Genomic DNA, 24008 nt, shown 5'->3' on the forward strand with positions numbered 1-24008 from the left:
AAATAATATAATTACAGTTTCACATAGTCCCGTAAATCAATTTCCTCCCTTGTTACACAATTTTGTTTACGCGTCTTTCCGTACCTCCTGTCTAAAGAGGTGATTTTTTTTAAAGATGACACCTGGAATTGGAGCGATTATTTATGGCGCCTTGCTTTAAAGATTAACTTCGTATTCCTTTCATTGAGATTGCCTACGCTTACTTTTTCTTAACATTCTTATCTTATGATTTTTTCTATGATGAAGAGATCTAACATTCATCCATATGTCCCACGTAGGTACTGTACGTAATACCTTCGCTGACGATTGCAATTTGTAGTCTGATAAACAAAACTTGTGTCATCGCAAAGCCAACCGGTTCAATCAGCCCAACAGCGTTGTTCACTTTTATTTGTTGATATGCCATTTTTAGCATACTATCTTTCATTTATGAATGAAAACCGCACCCGCGTCTCATTCTTTATGTACAGGGTGTCAGCATATGATGTCTACGTATTTGATGATTCAGTGCCACTTTAAGTAACACTCGCAAAACACGCATTATTGGAAATATCAATTTAATTAGTTTCATGGAGGTAAATGAAGTCATTGGTAGAGTTAAATTCCACCAGGCCGCCACCCGCAATCCAACGATATTCAGGTACGATTGACTTTATTGTGAAAATGCCGAGGGGCACCGTCTTGTTGATAAATATCAATAGCCTGCAATTGTGGCATTTATGGTTCACTGAGAATATATAGTATGCGATCAGCTGAGCCATGTCATCGCCGATTAGATGAAGTATAAGGTACGATATAGTTTTTCCTCGAGACAATGCGGCAAAAAATTGACAGTTTGGCTGTTTTGGCGAACTTAGCACAGTGCAAGCAAACAGAATAGGCAAATAGCAACTGAGCACGAATGTCATTAAAATTCATTGAATTGATCCTTCACTTGGCTTGAGTTTTTTATGCGTAACTTAAGGTTGCTCTGAATAATAAAACACCGAATGCATTATTTACGGAGACTGTAAATTTATCCTTCCAGATAAAATCACTTGGTTAAATTCCTTCCCCCTACCATACGGGCGTTTGGGTATTTAATGAAACTTCATATATTTGAACCAGCCTTTCCCCATTTAGTACAGGCGGCTTACCAGGCAGGGTTCGAGAGCTGGAAGAAACGTTGGCAAAGGTGTGTCCTCAGCCAAGGCATGAACTTCGAGGGCGACATGTTCGATTTAAACACGTTATAAAATCAGTCCTATCTTTTTTCACCACACCTTGTAAATCATGGCTCCCATGTCATCTGAACTTGACTGTTTTCAACGTTTCGAGACTAAATCTGTAAAACTGTTCATGGGAATCCTTCACCTCTCCCCTTCATTCCGGTATGCATCGCTCAACACAAGAACTTCATTCCTTTTCCGACGCAGCATTTCAAACATTGTGTCAGTCGGGAAACGGTCCGGTACTGCCCCTGAACCCATAAAAGGTTCAGGAAATGGATTTCGCTTCGAACTGAACCGTTTGGTTGATTACGCGTTCGGCTCCGGTCCGAAGAGCGGTGCTTCCGGTTCAATGGATCCATTTCGGACATAGCGAAGCAGTGGGCTCAGTTTCGAGAGGGCGGAGGGTTTACAAAGGTTCTCGGAGACCAGCTCCAGAACGGATTCGGTCCAAGCTCCCAGTTGGATTCGCATGCGTCCATTAGGGTCGATTCGTGATCCGACTTATCTTATCTTTGGCTTTGCTAAATCCGACTAGCAAGCTAAGCTTATTCTCGGACTATGCAGTTATAGAATCAACCTCGATGGACACACCAAAGAGGTTAGCATAGCAACGGTCCTAATAATGGACATTTTCGTTAAAGATGCTTCCCATAAATCCCTTCGACCCTTCATCGCAAAAATTGTAATACCCTCTCACGAATACTGTGTATGTATTACGCAAACTATTGGATGATCACATCTGATAACTCGTTAAATATTATGCTAGAAACATTAGAGTGGTTGTGTACTGCCTCAGAGGTCTCGAGCAAATGAAGTTTCAATATTTATGCCAACCCCGCAACTTGCCCGTTTATCCTAGAAAAACGCACGCGGCAGAGGCGAGGAAACTGATCCCCCTTATTGTTCTGCTAGCACGTGAATTTCACACCCCAAACGAACCCGGCGAGGTCCTCCCTCACCTATCAAACCGACCAACCTTTGGGTTGAGTGCCATGTTTTTAAATCAACTAAATTCTCACCTTGCGTTTCCTCGATGACATGTATCCTCGTTTTATCTTGCAGCTTAGTGGTAAACGACGTGGATGCGGAAAAGGCCAGTCCTCCGATGAGCCCGGATGAGAAAGCAGTCATCGACAGGAGCGATTTTGGTGTGGAGGTTGTGGTGGCCGTTGAGTGTGACCCTTCCCTCGAGAGTGTTTACAGGGAGGAGAGCAAGGAAGACGAAGGGGAAGGAGATTTCAAGAGGCACGGCACCCTCACCCACTCCTCAAGCCAAAAGGAACTTTCAGACGCCAGGATAAAACAAATCCAGGTAAGCACTGCAAAAGGAAAATAAATTCTATCGACTCATCCTGAAATAATAAATAACCAGGAGTTTACCAGGTCGGAGAAAAAGATTGTTTTGCTTCGAGGTTATTTCTTTTACATTCTCAACGAGAGTTAACATGTAAAAGTCGTAAAATATGTTTCTAAATTAATAATAAATTATTTATCACATTCAATATGCTTATATGTTTGAAATATACACAATTAGAAATAAATTGCCCCAGTATAGGTCCAAATGTGTACTACGTATGTTTAGCCTAAAAAATATTAGCAATAGTATTCTGAAAGCAGGTCGACCGCAACCCCCAACTTTAAAATAAAACCTGATGCCTCCGTGATTCCCACTCTTGATTCTATGGCATGATGCATAGAAACATGTCATCAAGAAGTAAATGTTACAACTGGCAATCTAGAGGGGTTCTCATCACTAAAACTTGGGAATTTTAAACCTTATCACATACCATACTTGGATCAAGAAACCTCACAAAAGAAATTCTTATGCAATCCTTAATGCCAAAATGTAATTACACCGCAATTACCCAGCCACTAGCTTACACAGTAATTACACTGCATTACCCAGCCATAGTTTTAGACTGAGTAATTATCAAACTGACATCAGAACATGAAAAGATTACTTATTTCCCTAAATTTGCAGTCCAAAGTTTCCCCAGCTCAAATTTTAGATGATGAAACTCCTCAATATGAATTCAAACGCTCCAGTAGTACATGGCAAGAGAACTTAGTTAACTGTTTTAACTTTGAAGGAAGCACATCCCAGTCGTGTCCCTGAAGAGATATGTTAGAGATCTTACAGCTGAAGGATATGGCACAAATTATGATCCAAACATGTTTCCTTAAAAATATTTCATAATCAATGTTTACCAATACCTTCTGATAGTGTCTCACATTAATTGAATCTATTTAATTTCAGGGTGAAGTAGAAAGCAGAAAGAATGAATTTGCTCGCCTCTTGGAAGAGCATGCCCAAGTCGTGAAACAGCTGAAAGCAATGGAAGAGGAAGAAGGTGGGGATGGCAGAATGGGAAGACAACAACTCCACTAGTACAATTAAGTGTATTAAGCGTCTTCCCCTTCCAAAGCATAACAAATCCTGTGGTACAGAGATGCAGGAGTAATGTAATTGTAAATGGTGTGTGAAGACCAACAATTGATATTTTCAAAAGTTACATGGGGGAAAATTTAGGGATTGGAACATAAGTAAAGCAAGAACTCTTTCGAGATCTAACTGTGTTGAAGCACAAACCACCCAACAAGAAGTTATACACTATTTTTCCAGCATATTTTTGGAAAAGTGCCAATATAAAATTTTGATTTCTGCATTAACAAAGGTAGCCATTAAGGCTAGTTATAGTGATTTTAAGTAATTATCATTTGGCTGTATGAAAGTACATATAGCTTTGAAGTAGGAGCCATAGGGTGAACGAAATGGAAAAAATAATGTCATTATAAATGGATTAGTATTTGGTAATACACTAATTCCAAATGAAATTTGTTGTCAGCTGAAGACATTCAATTGGCTAGAGTGTGATTTACAGGTGTTTGTAGAGGGTGAGCAAGTAGCAAAATATGCCATCTAGTAAAAAATAATTGCTTTCCATTTTAAAGCAGCACCTAAAACACTCAGGTTTTCAAAGTTTATAATTTCTATTATTCATGTTTTACCATAGATAATTTTTATAGGTGCAAAGAAAGCCTCTCAATTCATAAAGCAAATGAAAGCTGCAATGATACTTAAAAATGTACTAATTTTACAGAAAAATATTTGAAAACACGTCCTAGTTTTGCTAGATTCTTTTGAGCAATGATAACCTCTGCAATCAAGTCTTATTTTATTTAATTAATCAAATGTGAGGCTTGAGTTACAACCTATGATTCTGATTATGATATGTAAATAAGCAGGGTTTCGTAAATCAGGAATAATACATGTAACCATTTGAAAAAATACCTATTTTGCAATTTAACTGTTCCATATTTATGATGAAAGCATGATAACAGCATATACTCTACTATGTGAAGCATGCAATTGTAACTTATTGTTGGATGTAAGCAGAGTATAAACCAAAATAAATCAATGTAAACGCTGGAGGATAATCCACTTCGTGAAAAATGTCTGTGAAGATTTCAACTGAATATAAAATTTATAGATGATATATTTATATGTTTGTCCGTATAGATTTAATGATGACATTGTTCAATGTTCATATATTTTTAAGAAGTCCCCACATGTCGAAATTAAATGGCTAATTAAAATACAGATCACGTCTAAGTAAGTGCTAAGTAGTATTTAAAAATGTTGCATTAGATGCTTATTTTACTTCTTGTTCACAGGAAAAGAAAGAATATTTCATCTTGTGAACATTCAGCATGTACACCCTATTGCTTTGATCAATTTTGCTTCTCTAGCAAAGGGTAAAAATAAGGGTGATACATAATGAGAAATAGCCAATCTGAATCAAATAGAGGTATGCAGTGGATTTATGTAATTTATCTGCTACTGTAGTTATCAAGACCAAATATCAATGTCCAAATGGTTATGAGTTACAAAATGTAATTTTATAACTTTCACAAATGTCACCCATAGAGTTAGAGAGAAATATTTTCCCAAAGATAAAAGTTTGTAAAAAAAGAGAGCTTTATAAAATGGAAATGCCACATTACTGTGTGCTATTTATAACAAAAGATAAAAATCAATAAATAATTGTAAGAAGTTATGACTATTACTGACTCCCATGTTTCACCAACAGAGTACACCTCAAAAAAAGATAAGAAAATGAAAATTTAGAAAAACTGTCACAACAAGAGTAAATCCCTCAGGAAGATGGTAACCAGAGACTGAGTTCAACTGCTGGACATGTTTTCCACGATGAATAAACACTTCACAGACTAAACATTGTATGGATCAAAATCCCTCCAACTTATGGTACTCATGTCATCATTGGCTATTTTTTCTTCCACAAGCCAAATCATTCATTTACAAGGGCATAAGGACTGTATAAAAATCCACGAGTAAGTGTAAAGTATGTTTTTAAATGAGTTGCATCTTCAACTACATATAGGCATGATAAATGATGAATCTGCGAGTATTCAATAAACCACTTTTTTTTCAACTGATAATCTACCATAAGTACAACATAATATGTTTTTTGGTGGTATGAGATGAGGAGGTTAGGCTACAAGAACAGTTTAGTACATAAAGAGATCCTGCCAACTTATATATGTTAGCTGCACAAAATGTTGAAAGTGAAATTTTAGATAATTCATATATGCCACCTTAAAGCAGCTGTACAAACAATGAGTCTTGGAATTCAAACTAACACAAATAGAGGCTACCATTTAATGGCAGCAAGACAAAACATGAAACTTTAGATATCTAGCAAGAGCGGAGAAAATTCTGTAACATTTGACAGGTTTTATGGCTTTTCTCTCATTATATTTAAGCAAACTTCTCTACCTGTCCATCAGACAGTTTCATGAAGTTCCTAAATGCTACAAATGCCTACAAGAGCAGAAGTTCAACTGAAAAATGAATTAATGGCAACCACAAAATCCTGCTAAAATACTAGTTACAGGCAATGCCTCAGAGCATGATCCTATTCAAATTTTATCAACAGCAAGTGCAGAGGGGTATAGGTCCTACTCATGCTAGCACCACCTGGCCAGCACATCCACCAAGGGACAAGTATGGTGTTCCAACACAGGTATGACCCATTTACTTATTGCACTCATTCATACAGATGAAAAAAGAGAAGCTATTCCCCAAAGAGTATTACTTTTAAAAACACTGCCCAAAGGAGTATGAAAAAATCTCACTCACAGCATCATTTCAAAGCAATGCATGACAGCTTACAAGAGTATGGAATGTTTCAATGAAAGGTATGCAAGTTTAAGAATATTATCTGCAAATTATGACATTTTCTACTTTTAATGGCCATCATTTGAAGCATAATTCAAAGCTAGTCTACTTATCACTCAAGAAGAATAATCAAACACAGTAGAGGAATTAGTACTGTCAGCTGCTTAAGACATACTTTGTCTTTGGAGCTGCCAAACAACTTGATGCAATATTCCTAGCTGATAATGTTGCAGCATGAAGTAAAAGTTTCATGACAAACATATGAAGATGTAAGTGATAGAAAAAGTGTACCATGGTATATAATTTACTCTCGATTTGATGGGTTTGCCAATGTTGCCAACTTGGTACAGGTTACTTTTTACATATGAAGGCGGAAAACTGTTCATCGTGAATTTATCTCCTATGAACCACTAACTACTCCTTTTAATTTTGCAGAAACCTTGAAAATTAATTATTTTATCAATACTAATGAGTTGGATTGGGGGTATATACATGAGAGCAACAATAACATAACCAAGTACAGTGAAACTTGTCATCAGAGGAATCAGAGAAGACCAGGACATTTTTCCGGAAAAGACACTTCCACTCAACTCAGGGTCAGCCACTGGTGCAAGGGGGGTACACCACTTTCACTATTTGACCATATGAACGGGTATTAGAACATGATATGTAGCTAAAATTACACAAGTGAGATGGCTGATAAATTACATAATGCCACATTGTATATGTACATTTCTACATTATAACTAATATTAACATTTATTAACTATATATGCACATATTGTTATTTTTTATAGTTAACCTTCTTTTACCCTTTCACAAGGGTGGTTAGAAAGGTTCCCTGGGCCACCACCAGATATCAGCGCTAGCACAATCGGTTTCCCAAGCAGCAATAGATATACCTTAATGAGCAAGAATGTAATGCATCAGTGCTCTGGGAGGGGATCTGTGGTGTGGATGCCTATCTGTTGCTGTTCCCATGTGATGATTTGTGGAGATGGAAAAAATTAAGATTCAAGCAGTAATTAAATACTTCGTAAAACAAGGTATGAAAGCAAAGGAAATTTATGCTGACTTTCAGAACACTCTCAGTGACTCTGCTCCTTCAAAGTCAACTGTTTCTAAGTGGACAACCAATTTTAAGTCACGTCGGGATAGCCTAGATCCACATAGTGATGGCCAAAATGTGCAACTACCCCAGAAATTATTTGCAAAGTGCATAAAATAGGCATAGAGGATTGCCAACTGAAAGTTCAAGAAATTGCTGAAGCTGTGGGGATGTCATCTGAATGGGGATATCATATTTTATCACAGTGGACTTGGATATGAGAAAATTGTCTGCCAGATGGGTACCACCTCTCTTGACGCACAATCACAAATGCAACAGAATGGAAATTTCTAGACAATGTTTGACCAGTTTTAAGAGCAACCAACAAGATTTTCTGCGCCAGTTTGAGACCACAGATGAAACTTGGGCCACTACTATTCTTCAGAGACAAAACAGCAGCCATAGCAGAGGTAACGTTGATTCCCCACCACAAAATAAGCAAAAGCAATATGGTTAACTGGAAAGTTAATGGCTTCTCTTCTGGGATGGGAAAGAGATTCTGCTGATAGATTATCTTCCCACTGGTCAAACAATTACTGCACAATACTATGCTAACCTCTTGGACCAACTGCAGCAATTATCTTGATATAATAATAAAGAAATCATTAGTAGAAGAAAGCATGCCAGGCAGCTGGAAGATAGCTTCTGTAACGCCCATATTTACAAATGGAGACCAGGAGGAGCCCAGTAATTATAGGCCAATATCGCTCACCTCCACCTCCTGTAAAATTCTTGAACACATCATTGTTAGTTCCATTTTGAGATACCTGGATAGCCAATATTGATTAATAACCAACTAAGGTTCCATAAAGGTAGATCCTGCAAAATTCAACTCGCACCCTTTGTTCATGATATAATGCATTCCGCTGAAAGTAATATTACTGTTCATGCCATATTCCTAGATTTTAGAAAAGCTTTTGATAAAGTCCCTCATTGCAAGTTATTCGCGAAGTTGGAAACTTATGGAATACACAGGAGTATTATACTCGATTAGTATGGAGTACACAGGAGTAGTATGCTGGATTAAACAATTTTTAAAAAATCGTGTTCAAACAGTAGTCCTGGACGGTGTACCATCGGATACTGTCAAGGTCATGTTGGGTTTACCACAAGGAAGTGTCATAGGCCCCCTTCTCTTCCTTATTTACATAAATGACCTCAGTACCGTAATTAATAGCAGGCTCCATCATTTTGCTGATAATGTGGTGATTTATGTGGACATTCGAAGTCGGGAAGACAGAGTCGCATTAGCTAACGACCTAGATGCAATTCAGACTTGGGGCGATACTTGGCAATTGGAATTAAATTTGAAAAAATGCGTAGCAATAAATTGAGTAATTCCTTCCCATTTAGTTACAAAGTAAAACAAACAGAAATTGCAAGGGTAGATTCCTTTAAATACTTGGGTGTAACAATTACTCACGATCTATCCTGGGGAAAGCACATACGAGAAATATGCAGTCATGCTAATAAAAAATTAGGATTTGTAAAAAGTGCTGAGTAAATGTGACGAAAAAGTGAAGGAACTGTGTTTTCTTGCCCTAGTCAGGCCCCATCTAGAGTATGCTGCCAGTATGTGGGATCCTCAAGAGATAAATTTGATTTTGGAATTAGATCGAGTTCAGCGGAGGGGGGCTATATTTTTCAAACATTGCTATGACCAACGCAGTAGCTTATCTACTTTACTAGAATATTTAGGCTGGGATTCCCTCACACATCAGCATTTACAATATAGATTAAACTTAATAAAAACATTTAAAGATGGGGCCTTTTCCGATGACATTATGAACATGATACGAACCCCAACGTATTACGGGCGGAAGGATCACGAATATAAGATTAGAGAGATTGACTGCAAGACAGACAGGTTTAAATGGTCATTTTTCCAAGAACAATAAGAGACCAGAATGCTTGTAATCGAAATCCCCCAGGAGTCAGTTCAACACAATAAGTATTAGCTGACAAGTTAGGGACTGCGCATGGTTATACGAGCATAAAAAAATATATATATATAAAACCATAAACATAGTAATCAACCCGAAGGTTGGTTTAGTAGATGATAGTAGAGATCACCCAGTACTAAGCCCTATACGGCGTGTGAAAATTCACACATCAGGGTAGGGGGGCCAGTTCCTTTCCCTGTGCCGGTGATGGTTTCCCAGGAAGACCTGGTACCTGAAAAATCACTTTAGCTTGGGTGGAGCTGCATGTGCCCAGAGTGCCTTGCCCGGGAATCGAACCCGGGACCCTATGGTCAGCAGTCCAACGCTCTACCCACTGGACTACCGCGACCCATATATATATAGATATATATATTTTTTTCTGGCAGGTTCCCCCCACCTTTCCCCATCCATTTGAAAAATCCTAACCCCCCTCATCCCTTACCCTTTTCTCCTGGTGCTGCACCCCCAGCTGCACACCTTTTTGGTGGCTCGTAGGGTATTGATGTAGATGTAGAAAAGATAAATGAAAAAGACTAGGTTTGGCAAGAAAGAAAGTTATCTTTCATCAAAGCAATGCATGCCCACAGACAAGTGCCATTGCCATGGCAAAAATGTCAACTAAGATATGCATTGATGTCACACCCACTCCATTCACTTGATTTGGCTCCACCAGATTTATCTTTTCCCCATGCTAAAAATTTTTCTTGGTTAACTTGGTTGCTTGATTCTCTTCAAACAAAGAACTAACGGCAGAAGTAGATGGATATTTCGCAGGCCTGAAGGAATCTCATTTTCAAGATGGGATCAAGACATTGACCCAAGTGCTTCAGTGTACAGGGAGACTACACTGAAAACTAAAAAAGTTTCACTGAGGTTAGTCGTTTATTTCTATTACATTCCAAGAACTTTTCTAATACCCTTGTACGTAATTTCCAACATGTTCAATTGCTTAATTTAAAATTACAATTAATGAGTTCCAATTTATTTTTCAATATTAAGATGATACACAGCATGGTGAGATTCACTAAACAGATAAAATAACCCAAACCTATTACCATGTTAAGCAAATTCCATAAAGTTACGCCTGAGACAACAAATTCTATTATGATGTTGCTCACAGATGAGTGGCTAACACGAAAATGAGCCAGCAAACAATTAACAAGTGCTGAAAATTATATAAGATACTTTAGATGTATACTAATGATGTCGCACACAATGAAACCTGGGCTGCCAAATAAGTCATGTGGAGAGTAAAGTTTCTTACCTCATTCCATAGATAACTGCAATCCACATAGTTACACAAGATAGTATGCATTCAATTTTACATAATTATCGCCTGTATGTAGCTAGGGGTGGCAGAAAATGAATGTCAACTTGGGATACATTCTGATAGCAGGCATGCTCTGTTAGCAGAAAAAATACACTTTCTTGGTAGTTTGAGATGGGGGAGACCATTAGAGAAAATACAGAGAATATTTCCCCTGCTGAAAAGTGAGTTGGGATGAATTAGTCATAAAAGACACATGGCTATGGCTAACTTGCAATAATGAATGATGTATTTTGTCTTGAGATTCTGCTTAACAATAGACATGAAAATGGATATCAATTCTGATCCCACATTAGTTTCCATTTAACACAGAATAAGAATGCATATTAACCTATAGTGCAATCTGGAATTAAAACTTATTGCAGGATTTTGCAGGTTTCTGCTTAATACCGGTTCCATCCACCCAAGACGTCTCACTGTGAATATCAAATATCTCTAGATTCACTTCATACTTAGACTTAGCCATTTAACTGTTGAATATCAAAACAATTTTGTTATGATTTATACCTGTGCAGTCAAAATCAAGTCTTCATCACACTTTCAGTGGGGTTTATTCACAAATAATATCTTCTTTCTTTCATAGCAATACTTCAAACTACAAATTTCATTGAAGAATGATCTGGTACTTTCCCGGCGAATAATGTTTTCCAAGATTATTCGGGTCTCCCACCGGGTCCACGTTCGTAGGTTTGCCGACGTTTCGATGGCCGAGTCGTCCATCGTCTTCAGGGCATGTCGGTACTCAGGTATTTGGCCGCCTTATATAGTTTGGTCTTTGCCGAGAAGAGAAATTTTGGGAAAGATTGACTAAGGAAGCAATAGCGATCCGGCTCGAAAACAAATCCATTAACCGAGACAGCGGATACTCCCTCAGTAACGCGTGGAAACCCATTTTGAGGAACATCAAGGAAAACAAGAGGCGGAAAGCGTCCGACCAATCAAGACGTGACCTGAACTCCCGACCAAACTATATAAGGCGGCCAAATACCCGAGTACCGACATGCCCTGAAGACGATGGACGACTCGGCCATCGAAACGTCGGCAAACCTACGAACGTGGACCCAGTGGGAGACCCGAATAATCTTGGAATACAAATTTCATTACTTTCTTTTAATCCACAGCACCATATTCTCACAAGTTCTCATTTCTTGGCAATGCATTTGGCATAAGGTAACTGTATAGCCAAAATTTTGAAATGGGCTAGTAAAAACAGAGCACTTTATTAATGATACTGCTTTCATAAAATGTTAAATTTAATTCGAAATCCCAAATGAACAAATTATAGTTTCAAATTTTGTTGAAAATTGCTACACGAGGTGCTTCATAATAAATTATTCTCAGCAACAAATTTAAATGGCATCTGAAATAATATTGCTCGTTCTTTCATTGACTACCTTATAATCACTTGTCGATTGGAAATTTTGTAGATTAAGTTTTAGGCTCGACTTTGATTTGAAGAATTTCCGTTATAACATACAATTCAATACTTTTTTCAAAAACTCATAAGCACAAAAATTAATTATACATAGTTCCCAATCTAAATTATTAATAATTCAACAACAGTGGCACTCATAGTAGTTGATTATCCGCCATAGTAATGTCCTATTAATGTCATAGTAATTTTAAGTAGCTTTCATAATAATTGCTAGGGTTTTGAATATGAGTTTTTAATCATATTCAAAACCCAATTACCCTCCTATATTGGAAGAGTAGAATTCAAAATAATATTAATGCCTTAACTTTGGAAGTATTTTACTTAGGTCATTCCTATTGTAGATGGAAAAATTAAACAGATTTTGAAAGGTTTACGTATTTAATAACACAAAGCACAAATTCTTCTACGAAAATTGAATGCTGATAGCTTTTAAAGGAGAATACATTCAAAGGGACAAATTGAAGATACATTTGGCCAACTTTTGGAAGTCATTCATGAAACCAATATGATAACTGCCATCGTGAATCAGAGCTCTGTCAGCTACAGTCGGATCCTCCCAAATTCCTAGCCTCACTGGAAGGACACTGTTTTTGGAATGACATACTAGATCCAAAACAAATCCAAAATTCTAATTTTGAAAATTTTTATACCATTTCCTCTCGCATAATTTAAAAAATTTTCTATAAAAGTATGTGTATTTTTACAATAGTTTTCTCAACAACAAGTGGGACAAGGTAACACACTTTCGAAATACACGATTTTATCATTTTGAATCAGGCAGCAGTTCCAAATGCAGAGGTTGCTAAACTTCAACGTACTTGGAACTTTAACATAAACATGATGTCTGAAATCAGACTTACTCATCACTACATACAGATGTTTGCATGTTTTACACAAACAGACATTACTGAAGACTAAAGATCCTTATCAACCACCACATTCTCCATTAATATATTGGCACTTGTTATATAATATTGAGCAGATAGTTACAGAAGAAAGAAGTGTCAGGGACTGGAAAGCAGTATCACCTGATATCCCTAATTTCCATTACACCAAGGCAGGGAGTCAAATACAAGAGTGCCCAGGGCTAAGAATACCTAACATGGCTCTTGGGTGAAAGTAGACCACTCCTTAGAAAATTCATATTATCAGAAAAGGTTTGCTTCTAGCCATGTTAATTGCTTGTGAAAACAGTACCTTGTGATTTGGCTGTGGCCTCGTCTATTGTGTGAACTTTGATTCTTCGATCACTAAAAACCATATCTTGGATTTAGTCTATCATTTAGGAGGAAGTCCCTTGTATAGGATGTTCTGAAGGATGTTCATCATTTGTAGACACATGGCAACATTTAAACTCATTTAACCAATTGTAAACAATTGAAAACTCAAGAACAGATGCACCATGAACTTCGTCCAACTCGGCTTTGATTTCCTGCTGTGTTCAGCCTTTTAATGGAAGTGTTTAGTCACCCTATGAGACTCACTTTTCCCATTTTTTCTAAATGAACAAAAGTTTGTTTCTTCAAGCAACTATGGCGATAAGACCACATGATTGAGCAAACATTTTCTGATAGAAGCAATCTATTAAATATATTATTCAATACTTAGGGGTCAGCTGGGAACTTAGAGTTACATCACCAATTGTATGACCTATAAAACCGAATGGATCTATTACAAGAAACTGTAGGCAAAGCCACTACAGTAACTTTTAATGGAGTCATCCACAATATGCGCATTACAATGCAACGATTGCAGACTAAAAATCATTCACCTTGAACGAATAGATTGTTACACTCTGAAATTGTTGCATTGTAATGCACACAGGTCTACTAATTGAATGGGAAAAATTAAGCATACTGTGCCAAAATATTTGAAAAAATTCAAGTAGAAGGCCCTTTCCAAAAATTTTATATGACATAATGCTTTTTACATTATGGCTTTAATTTTTTATTTAATAACATTTTAATAAAAAAAACTATCATTAGTCTAATGATATTCAAAATACTTCCAGATTTCAAAATCAGAAACGTTTACACCAATGACTTTAGAAATCTAGAAAAAACACTACAATTTGGTGATCATAAATGCAACTAATCAGCTAGATGTGATTAGACCCTAGAGGATTATTTCTGTAAAAATTGGATGCTATGAAAGTTATTCATTAAGTTTTATACGATAATTAATCTCAACCATTCGTTTATAGTGCTGCAAAAAAATTTCTCCAGTATAATCCACGACATCACAGTAGAAATAGCAGTGTGACTATCATTTGTACATGATTCAGGATAGTTATTGATATCATGGCACTTTATGTATCATTTATATTCAGTACTCATACCATAATGAAACATATGATAGATATCCTTAAAAAATATACAATCTATTGTTAAATTTCCATCCCAATTCATAATATTACTCAATATTCCTCATTGTAAACATTGGATGCCATTCACAATTTTAACCAAAACTAAGCCTTCATCATTAGCAAATTCAACAATCATGAAGGTACGGTGAAAGGTCCTTGGACTGACAATGAAAGACTGCAATTTTCAGCCAAATATTATTTTATTTTTCTACATAACCTCCCTCAACTTCAACACACTTGGTCCAGCATTTTTCCAACATCAGTATTCCTTCCCAAAAATGAGCGTCTAGAAGCCTGTGAAAATATCCATCTATGGCCCTCTCAACTCCTTCATTGAACACAAAGTGCTTCCCAGAAACAATATTCTTCAAGTTTGGGTACAGATGGACTTCTGAGGGTGCTAAATCAGGAGAATTGGAGGGATGGCTGAGCAAATTGTTCCCCAAATCATAACTTATTATAATAATAAGTAATTTTCTCATCGCCGATGCACCTTTGTGAGCAGGTGACAACAGGTTGTCCCGGTGAAAGATGATTTTTTTCTTCTTCAAGCCAGGCCTCTTCTCCCGAATTTTGGCATCCAGCTGGTCAAGAAGGTTGGAGTAATATTCGCCTGTAATTACTCTGCCTTTTCAAGGTAATCAATTAACAGGAGCCCTTTCCCATCCCAAAACACACTGGCCATGAACTTTCCGGCGGATGCAATAGAATTTGCTTTCTTTGGCACTAAACCACCGACTTCCACCCACTGCTTGGGCTGCTGTTATGTTTCTGATGTGTAGTGGTGGGCCCACGTCTCATCCATGGGTACAAATCACCACTCAAGATCAATCGGTTCCCTCTTGAATCGGTCCAAACATGGATGCAAAATTGGTTGCACATGTTCTTTTGATCGGCATTCAGCAAATGTGGCACCTACCTTGCACAGCTTTTGCATCCCTAATTCTTTATGCAAGATGTTTCGCACCCTTTTTCCAATATCCCTATGGCCTTACCTATCTCACTCACTGTCACTGGCCTGTTGTCCAACATGCTAACGTGTAACTTTGCAATGGTTTCTGGTGTGGTTGTGGTCTTTGGCCATCCTTCAGGTGGGTCATCTTTGAGGGATGTGCGACCATGTTTGAAGTCAGCTGCCCACTTTTTAATGGTTGATATTGAAGGAGCAGAGTCCCCATACACTTTTGTCAACTTCGGAAGATTTTCCTTAGGGGTCTATCCATCAAAAACAAAGACTTTTATGACCGCACAAAATTCAAGTTTTTCTATTTTAACGAAAATCACTCAAGATGCCTACTGCAACAATACGTGTAAACAAACTAATCGAGAGAACAATTTGAAACTTGTCTTACGACTTACTTGTCTGCACCCAGGCAGGAATCATCAATTTTCACTGACTGGAATGGCATCTCTGTGTTAAACCGAGAAATTTTCACCTTACCCTCATATGTATGCTATTGCCACCTTTCTCATCTGACTGTTGTATATTCGCAGCAATGGTATAAACCCATACATTTCAAAAGTTGCGGTACCCAAGCCACTGGTGAAACAAAATAATATGCCATCTGCAAAGAATTTTTAAGAATGAAGTGTATACCTAACATCAATTAATATAAGCAGTGGTTGAAGAAAAACATTACAAAAATATAAAGGTACAACGTGCTTTGGGTTAGTACACCATATAGTTTTACATTTTATTTAAAAAATCAATGAAGTGGAGCACATGTATTATACAAAAATACAAAAAAAATCTCTTGACTCTACACCACACTTTGATGGCTGTACAACAATTAAAACAAAAATATTTTTTTCATTCCTGGGAATGATGCCTTTATGAGGGTCATAAATGGCATGAGTGGAATCTATATTATCACAGGTATATTTTAGAAGACAGCTGAAAATTACAAATGCCATCACTGAATTTAAAATTTTCTCTTAGGATGTGACTATTATTAGTTGACAGTAATGATCTTAGAACATCTGGCTAGAACTTTATGGTGATCCCTCAAATACAGTGTCCCTGAAACAAAATGACAAACTTTGACAACAAGAACATATAATCATGTCTATACTTATCCATAATACATTCTTAAAGTTACATATAGTATTCAAATATGAAAGAAGAGCATCATAGAACCAGGATGACTTGTTTGTCTTGAGTGGCTATTCTACGAAGGTTTCAAACCACATTTACCCTTCGTTTAGTCAGTTATGAAACTTCAAATAGAAAGCATCTAAACCTTTGACCATTGGAAATTTTCATGTCACCATGTGGCCAGTGAGTAACGGAGGTCTGAAACTGTGAACATCACAAGGATTATGATCCCCATTTCCCTGAATACTCAATCAAATCGTGCATCTGGGTAGAAATTGTGGCTTGCATCTCTCACAATAGATGTTTGAAATCAGACCTACATCTTTTTCTTTGATCTTTATAATGTTGAACAGAGACTACAACAACAAAACCATAATGGCTGTTTAATTCAAGTACACCGATTCACATGCCTGGATAATGTCCAACTTTTTGTCAAATTTCGAAGCCTTTCTCCTAGTCAAGACCTGCCTCCTTCATTAGCCAGTCTTCAAAAAGTCACCAGTAAACTGAAACCGGCAACATAGTGGTAGTAGCTTCAGGGGAGGCGACCAACAGCAAAGGTCACTTGAACCATTAGGGATGGATGGGAAATGAGAAAGGGTGGAGAGAAACCCAGAATTGGCATTAGCCTACTCTTAAAAAAAAGGTGCCAATGGGTATGGCTAACATCCCATCCAACAGAAAGCATACTCACTTTTAGTGTTCTCCTCAAAGTACCTCGTGTACAGATCGGGATACCACTGAAAAAAATCTTGTCTCCAGGATTCGAACCCAGGCCCTCTAGGAGGGAAGCCAGTATATTAGCCACTGCACCATCCCAATCCTCAAAAAGTACCATTGAAACAACATATGAGACACCCATTCAACCACGGAAGAGTTCAACACAGACAATGAATCAGTAGTGTCACTTGAAATATTGATGTGATTTACTTATTATTATGATTTCACTGCCTTAGGCTCAAATCAAGATGATACTTTTCTATACCCCAGCTAAACCCACCCTTCGTGCAAAATTCCCTGAATATCATAACTTCTTGGCATTCAAAGATGGCATAGGAAAGGGAACTAACTTCATTAACCTGAATAAATGAATTTCACATGCCTTGTTGCTTAATTAAGTACCATATAAGCTCAGACCTGCATTCATTTTGCTATTTTTAAGTTGTCATTGATAGCTTCTTTGAACAATGGTGGAAATAATTGGCAGTATGACAGTAATACAGAGGACCAGGATGGTGTAGAGGCCAACTAAACATGAGAATTTTTTGGCATTTTTTTCCATAAAAATCTAGAAACTTCTCAAACCCTTTAATTATACTACCACAAATCAGAATCCAAGCATTGGACATACATGTATAATATGTATTTAGAACAAGACCCACAAGATCCCAATGCTCACCTTCATGTACATCATTATTTTAATCTATTCTAATTCAACCTTTCATGCGCATTACAAGACCTTGAATACTTACAATCATTTTTCAAGGCAGCCTGAAAGAAGCTTCCCATTGAATTATTAGTGCACAAAGAGCATCATTTCTGTCACGTAAGCACCGAATAATGCCTGCTTGTTTTTCTAGTAATTTCTGACACTGTTCATTTGCATTCCTAAAAGATAAACGAAAAGATATTTATAATCTCTGAAGATATGTGGTAATGGTATTTCAACAAAACACACCCATTTCTACCTTTGTGACTAGTAATTTTAATGAAAGTTTTAGCAACATCAAAGTGATATTATCAAAAAAAGTGACTACATATTAGCAAAACCTAGTTAAGGTACTAAAACTGTAGAAAAAAAAGGCACACAACTATCTGATTGGAAAACCAAGAAAATAATCATCACAAAATGAATCTTGTTGAGAAATTGAATTGAAAAGTAGGTTCCGATTATAAGAACTATTTCAGCTTTCCATTAATTCAATGGTGATGTGATTAATACAAAATAAAGTTGCACAGAGAGATCAAAATGCTTTTACAAACAATATAGAAAATTAAAGTTAACTTTTGCAATATTATAATAAGATACACTAACAGAGTTTTACAGAGAGTAGGAGAAGGAATAGAATGAAAACTTTGATGAAGTATCAACCCAATCTGGCTCATGTTGAGACAGTTATAAATCAAATGAAGATAGCAGCTGAAAGGGAATATTTCAAAGAAATGATGACTAAGGAACACCCAAAATTAGATACAAGGAACAAATAAAATTAGCTTTCAAAGAGAAATGTGTAAGCAGTATATGGTTAGCAGATAAAAGAAGAGTGAAGAGATCCAACTAATCAATATTGCCAATGATGATAAAAATATTAAAAATAATTTAATAATAAATTACATATCATTAAACTTACACCTTTTTTTTACCAGCACATAATGGAAAACCTCTAATTTAATATCAAAATATTTTGAAGGCGCTCTTGTCATTTAGACATTATCTTAGGAGGGCTGAGTCAGGAAGCATCTACAGCTATTTAATAGCTGACTGCCACTGCAGACACGGGATTACACTGAAACATTTCTTCCCCTTATACTGTAATTATGCAACTTTTATCACTACAGGTGTTTTCTACTATATCCACTACGGTCTCTGAGGTCACACAAAACCATAAGTTAATTATATTTTTAAATTCCATGAGTATCTATGTTTTTTTTAATTTGCTGGCAGACACCAGCAGTCACCGACATTTTCGCTCCTCGTTGTGCTTGACACACGTCTACAGAATACTCCTCATCTAAGCCTTATGATTGGTACGTTTAGACACTTCTAGAGATGAACTAATTAATCTAAGCCAACCAAATATCAAGTACCTAAATAAGGAGTTATCATTGGTTATTCCAGTACAGTTCTAGGGATCACTGGAGTATTCTAGCCATTCCACCATGCCATAGGTTGTAATACACGTGTAAGGATTTCAATAGTAAATTAGACCAAAATGGCATAGTAATGCGGACATAACCATATATTTTAATGGTAACAAAAGAGTCACTTAAAAATGGAAGGAATTGATGACAAGGTCCCTGAATGAAATGCAATAGATTAGTGAGACTTCAATGAGGAGATTAGCTGTGTACAATTGTAATTGTACACTTGTGGGGAATGCAAAAGATATTGACACTGAGATGCTCATATCTGTGACAAAGGGGAGATGGTTGAGAAAGGGCAGAAGAGGAACAAAAATGAATTTAGATGACATAGCTAGGATAAAAATGCAGGGCAGATGTTTTAACACTTAATAAATATATCCAAGTTCACGACTAATGTCAAGGGAGTCTAAACACATAACCTTTAGAATAACAATATTAGATTGCAACCTATGATAACGACAAAATACACAAAATATTTTTAGTACATATGTATAATTCATCAAATGTTTTATTCCATGAAAATAATTCTTAGTGGGCACAATGATGGCCTAATTTTCCACAGAATATAGCATTTTTTCAATTTACAGTATTTTTATTAGTCAAACATGTTCAATGGATATCCTTTTACCATAGCCTCGCATTCTTTTTCTAAGATTAGTAGTCGTCCTGTCTTGTAAACATCCATTCAAATATTTTTGCAGTACCCTTACCATAATCCAATTTCACCCGAGGCGCGGCTGCTTTCCCCTATAGTTTGAGGCCCCCAATCATTTTTCATGAAGTCAGGGGAAGGCCTTTCTTTGTTGTAGTTACGCACTTTCGCTGAAACAGACTCATTTTTATCAATATATTTCCATTTTTCAATAAACGACAATCATTTTCTTACGAACTCACCAATGTATGATAAGCAATATGGGATAAAGAACATATTCTCAATGGTAATAATACCGAGGAGATATTCATATGGCTTCAAAAATGATGCACTATCACATTTTTTCTGCAGGTCACCATAGTTTTGGTATAAAATAGTAACTATTACAAGCATTAAGGTGTTGGCTGAAAGATTAGAATGCGAATATTACTAACCATTACAATGATAATTGCATGATCACCGAGTGTATAATACACAAAGTACTATAATATTCAGCACTTGTACTCACTTGCAGACACTATATAAAATGTTATTTTGCCAGAAGTAGCAATTACTTTATGGAAGTCCACATAACCCCTTAGCCTAAGCACATGATGTTTTAGCCTCAGGAAATTGTGGATGATCTGCAAAAAGTATTTATATTTGCATAATGTAAAGGGGCATGAATAGTTTACCACCTTTTGATTGATTCATGAAAATACTTACCAACGCGATCAACCAGAAAACTGCATGCGTATAAATGATAATATAAAATGGTTCACATCTGCCTAGTGAAGGAGGCCACAAAAAATATAATAGTACAGCTGTCAGTTCAACACCAACCTACGACACAAAATGCATGGAAAAATAAAAGAAAATAAGCAATCCAAACACTACTTATACTACATAAAATTCCGTAAACTTAGGGAAATGGAACATATTCGTTATAAACACTTCAGTGACAGAGCTTACAGCAATCATTAACTGAAGCAATACAATGTGTCCTGTGTTGAGTGGACTAAAGCTATCGAAGTCCTCACGATCTCTTGATGACAGGATACAGTCATTATCGTCACCTTCTTCCGGGGTGTCAGAGGATAGGAATACCCCTCCCTAGATTCATAATTCAACAGAACCATTTGATTACAAACTCAATAAAAGAAGTAATACCATAATAAATGAAGTTATTAATATAAAACCACTAACACCAGAAGAGACGCTGACACCTCTCGCAATGCTAACCATTGCTGCGAAACAACATAATAATTACCACCACTAGGCACAGCTCGGATAAATATTTCAAATATATTTTACCATTGGTCATAAGATTATGACTAAGGTACATAAAACAACTCGAAAGAATTTCGAGTGGGAATTTCGTATTTGGAAAGTCGAAGCTAGAATCGACAACGATCATTCGATAGCCGGTTAACAGTCACCTGTTCGAAAGTGTGTTAAATTCGCATGTACTACTAAAGTTGAGTACATTTCTTTATGCATTTTACCTAAAATATGCACATGTCGATGTCTATGCATAATGTTTTAATATTGAGTATGCTTATGCACAAATAAATGCGTAGAACACTTTTAGGTGACCATTTATTAAGATTTCTAACAAAATTGCAGAGCTAAATTAATATTTATCAGTGCGTTTGTCATAGGCACAAAAGAGGATACAAATCAACAACTGTAATAACACATAACTACGATCCGAATTGACCAAGAAAATTTAATTTCATTGAAAAGTATATATCATTATATTAAAAAATATTATTTAACTACCACTTTAGTTGGGGGGCTTAACAGTTAACTGAACTTGGCCCACGACTATCTACCGGCCGTTGGTGCTCTGGATTTTTCAGTCATACCAACGTAAATATTTTTTCACGAGGTAACTAAGTAAATCCCTAAACCATAACAGTAATCTCACTACAGCGGACATATTATACTCAGTGATACCCCCTGTAATCACTTGCAATTGTAAGACCAGGATGAGTTATGTATAATATGATATACGGCCCTAGAAAGACGTCTAACTGAAGTTAGCCCAAACGGGAGGTCGTCTTTTATTGCGAAAACTAAGAGGTCATCACGAAAACGTTTTCGACAATATCTTCTCAACAAGAAAAGTAATTTTCTTGAAAATCACCAAAAACACTCGGCACTCCCTACTCTATCATGACGTAGGCATAAAACCCACATCCATAGCCTAATTTAGCATCCAGGGCTCAGTGCAGTCACCAGAGTCGCCCTTTCACACAAAAATGAGAAAGTACTTAACAATATCTCCTAAACTAGAACATTTTTTTCTAAAAAATGGCAAAAAATCAACCCTCTTTCCTCTATATTCAGCCTTTCGCTTACTCCAGGCTCATGGCCTAGTTTATGACCCAGGGCCCACTGTAGTCACCAGCGTCTTCCTTTCACACGAAAAAAAAACAAAGTACTTCACGATATCTCCTGAACTAAAACAATTTTTTTCCAAAAATTTGGCAAAAATATTAAAATCACTACACTCTGTTTGCTGCCTTTCGCTTACTCCATGCTCATACCCTAGTTTAGTAACCAGGGCCCAATAACGTCACCAGGGTCGTTATCTCACACGAAAAAACACAAAGTACTTCACAATATCTCCTAAACCAGAACATTTTTTTCTCTAAATTTTACAATACACACTAGGCACCACATACACTTTCGGCAGTCTTTCGCTCACCGCATGCTCATGGCCTAGTTTAGTAACCAGGGCCCAATAACGTAACCAGGGTCGTCATCTCACACGGAAAAAAAAACAAAGTACTTCACAAAATCTCCTAAACCAGAATCGTGATCAACCCATAGAGTCGACAGGTAGCTACCTCGTCGATGCCGTCATGACGTCGGTCGCTTGGTGGTAATTGCTATTATATCGTCTTTTTCAGCCAAAGACAACTAAATACCTTTAATTTGATGAGTGCGACAACATAGGGAATCGTTCCAAAGGTATCGCGGTTATTTATTTTAAGTAAATGATAGAAAATATCTGCACAAAAACTGTATTTTCCCTTCGATAAAGCGCGCGTTATCTATAACGAAAATGTTCAAATTATCGAAAGAATAGACGCTGCGCGTTATGTTAAATGAACATTGAAAATATCAATACGATAACATACTTATGTACACAATAATTTTAACGAAGAGTCTCGCAAAAATAAATTGCGAGTGCGAGCATGCCGTTTAAATTGCATTCTATTTTACACAGATCTGCCACTGTTAAAGTTATTTCACCTCATGAATCCATGATAAATAAAAGAAATATATTTTCAATACCTCATTAATTCTAATACGTAGTATTTTTTGTTCTGATACATAGTACTTCTTTGTTCCAATACATAGTACTTCACGAATACGTAGAGTACGTTGTATGAAGTACACTTATGTATAAATATATTACAGGATAGGTTGATTACTGCAATCAACGACATTCGTCCCATGAATCACACTTAAATGAATTAGGTGCATTTTTTATCTCTTCAGGCAAATCACCTAACTCTCTCTCAGAGGATAACTCTTCCTAATCATCTAGCACTGGCGATGAAATAGTGCTTGAAGAATTTTTAGAACCGTTTTTACTCAAGTCACTCTGACAACGCATTATGATCCACCAGCAGGATTCGGTTTGGTTTGGTATGGTTCATAAAGCATTTAATTTATTTCATAAACGCGATATTTAGTTAATATTAAGTGCATCCAATTAGTTTAAAGGCCGCCATTTCAAAATATAATCTGTAATTTACGTGTATATAAGACACAGCACCTGTCTTATTGACTGACATTGGATTTTGTTATGTG

The 24008-nt window shown here is 36.6% G+C and overlaps 2 protein-coding genes across 4 annotated transcripts in view; one reads left to right on the plus strand and one right to left on the minus strand.

Moving 5' to 3' along the window:
* Positions 1-5232, plus strand: part of LOC139698643 (uncharacterized) — a 212860-nt gene extending 207628 nt beyond the window's left edge. For both annotated transcript variants that reach the window (XM_071597499.1, XM_071597498.1), the window contains exons 3-4: positions 2274-2523; positions 3469-5232. In XM_071597499.1, the coding sequence (XP_071453600.1) occupies positions 2274-2523; positions 3469-3600 (382 nt within the window). In that variant the 3' untranslated portion in view covers positions 3601-5232. The remainder of the gene's footprint in view (positions 1-2273; positions 2524-3468) is intronic.
* Positions 5233-10027: 4795 nt separating this feature from the next.
* LOC139698989 (transmembrane protein 192) lies at positions 10028-21601 on the minus strand. Of its 2 annotated transcripts, none has more exons than XM_071597982.1 (8): positions 21387-21601; positions 21153-21293; positions 20907-21023; positions 20710-20824; positions 20444-20605; positions 20260-20371; positions 18157-18292; positions 10028-10316 (listed from the first exon to the last, which is right to left on the minus strand). In XM_071597982.1, exons 1-7 carry the CDS (start codon positions 21423-21425, stop codon positions 18166-18168), a joined length of 813 nt encoding a protein of 270 aa, XP_071454083.1. In that variant the 5' UTR covers positions 21426-21601; the 3' UTR covers positions 10028-10316; positions 18157-18165. The 2 variants fall into 2 exon arrangements, with proteins under 2 accessions (XP_071454083.1, XP_071454082.1); XM_071597981.1 differs by lacking the exon at positions 10028-10316 and adding an exon at positions 16237-16609.
* Between the last annotated feature and the right edge of the window lie 2407 nt (positions 21602-24008).

Source organism: Hetaerina americana, unplaced genomic scaffold (assembly GCF_022747635.1).
Source record: "Hetaerina americana unplaced genomic scaffold, ioHetAmer1.1.p SCAF_9, whole genome shotgun sequence".
Taxonomy (NCBI): domain Eukaryota; kingdom Metazoa; phylum Arthropoda; class Insecta; order Odonata; family Calopterygidae; genus Hetaerina; species Hetaerina americana.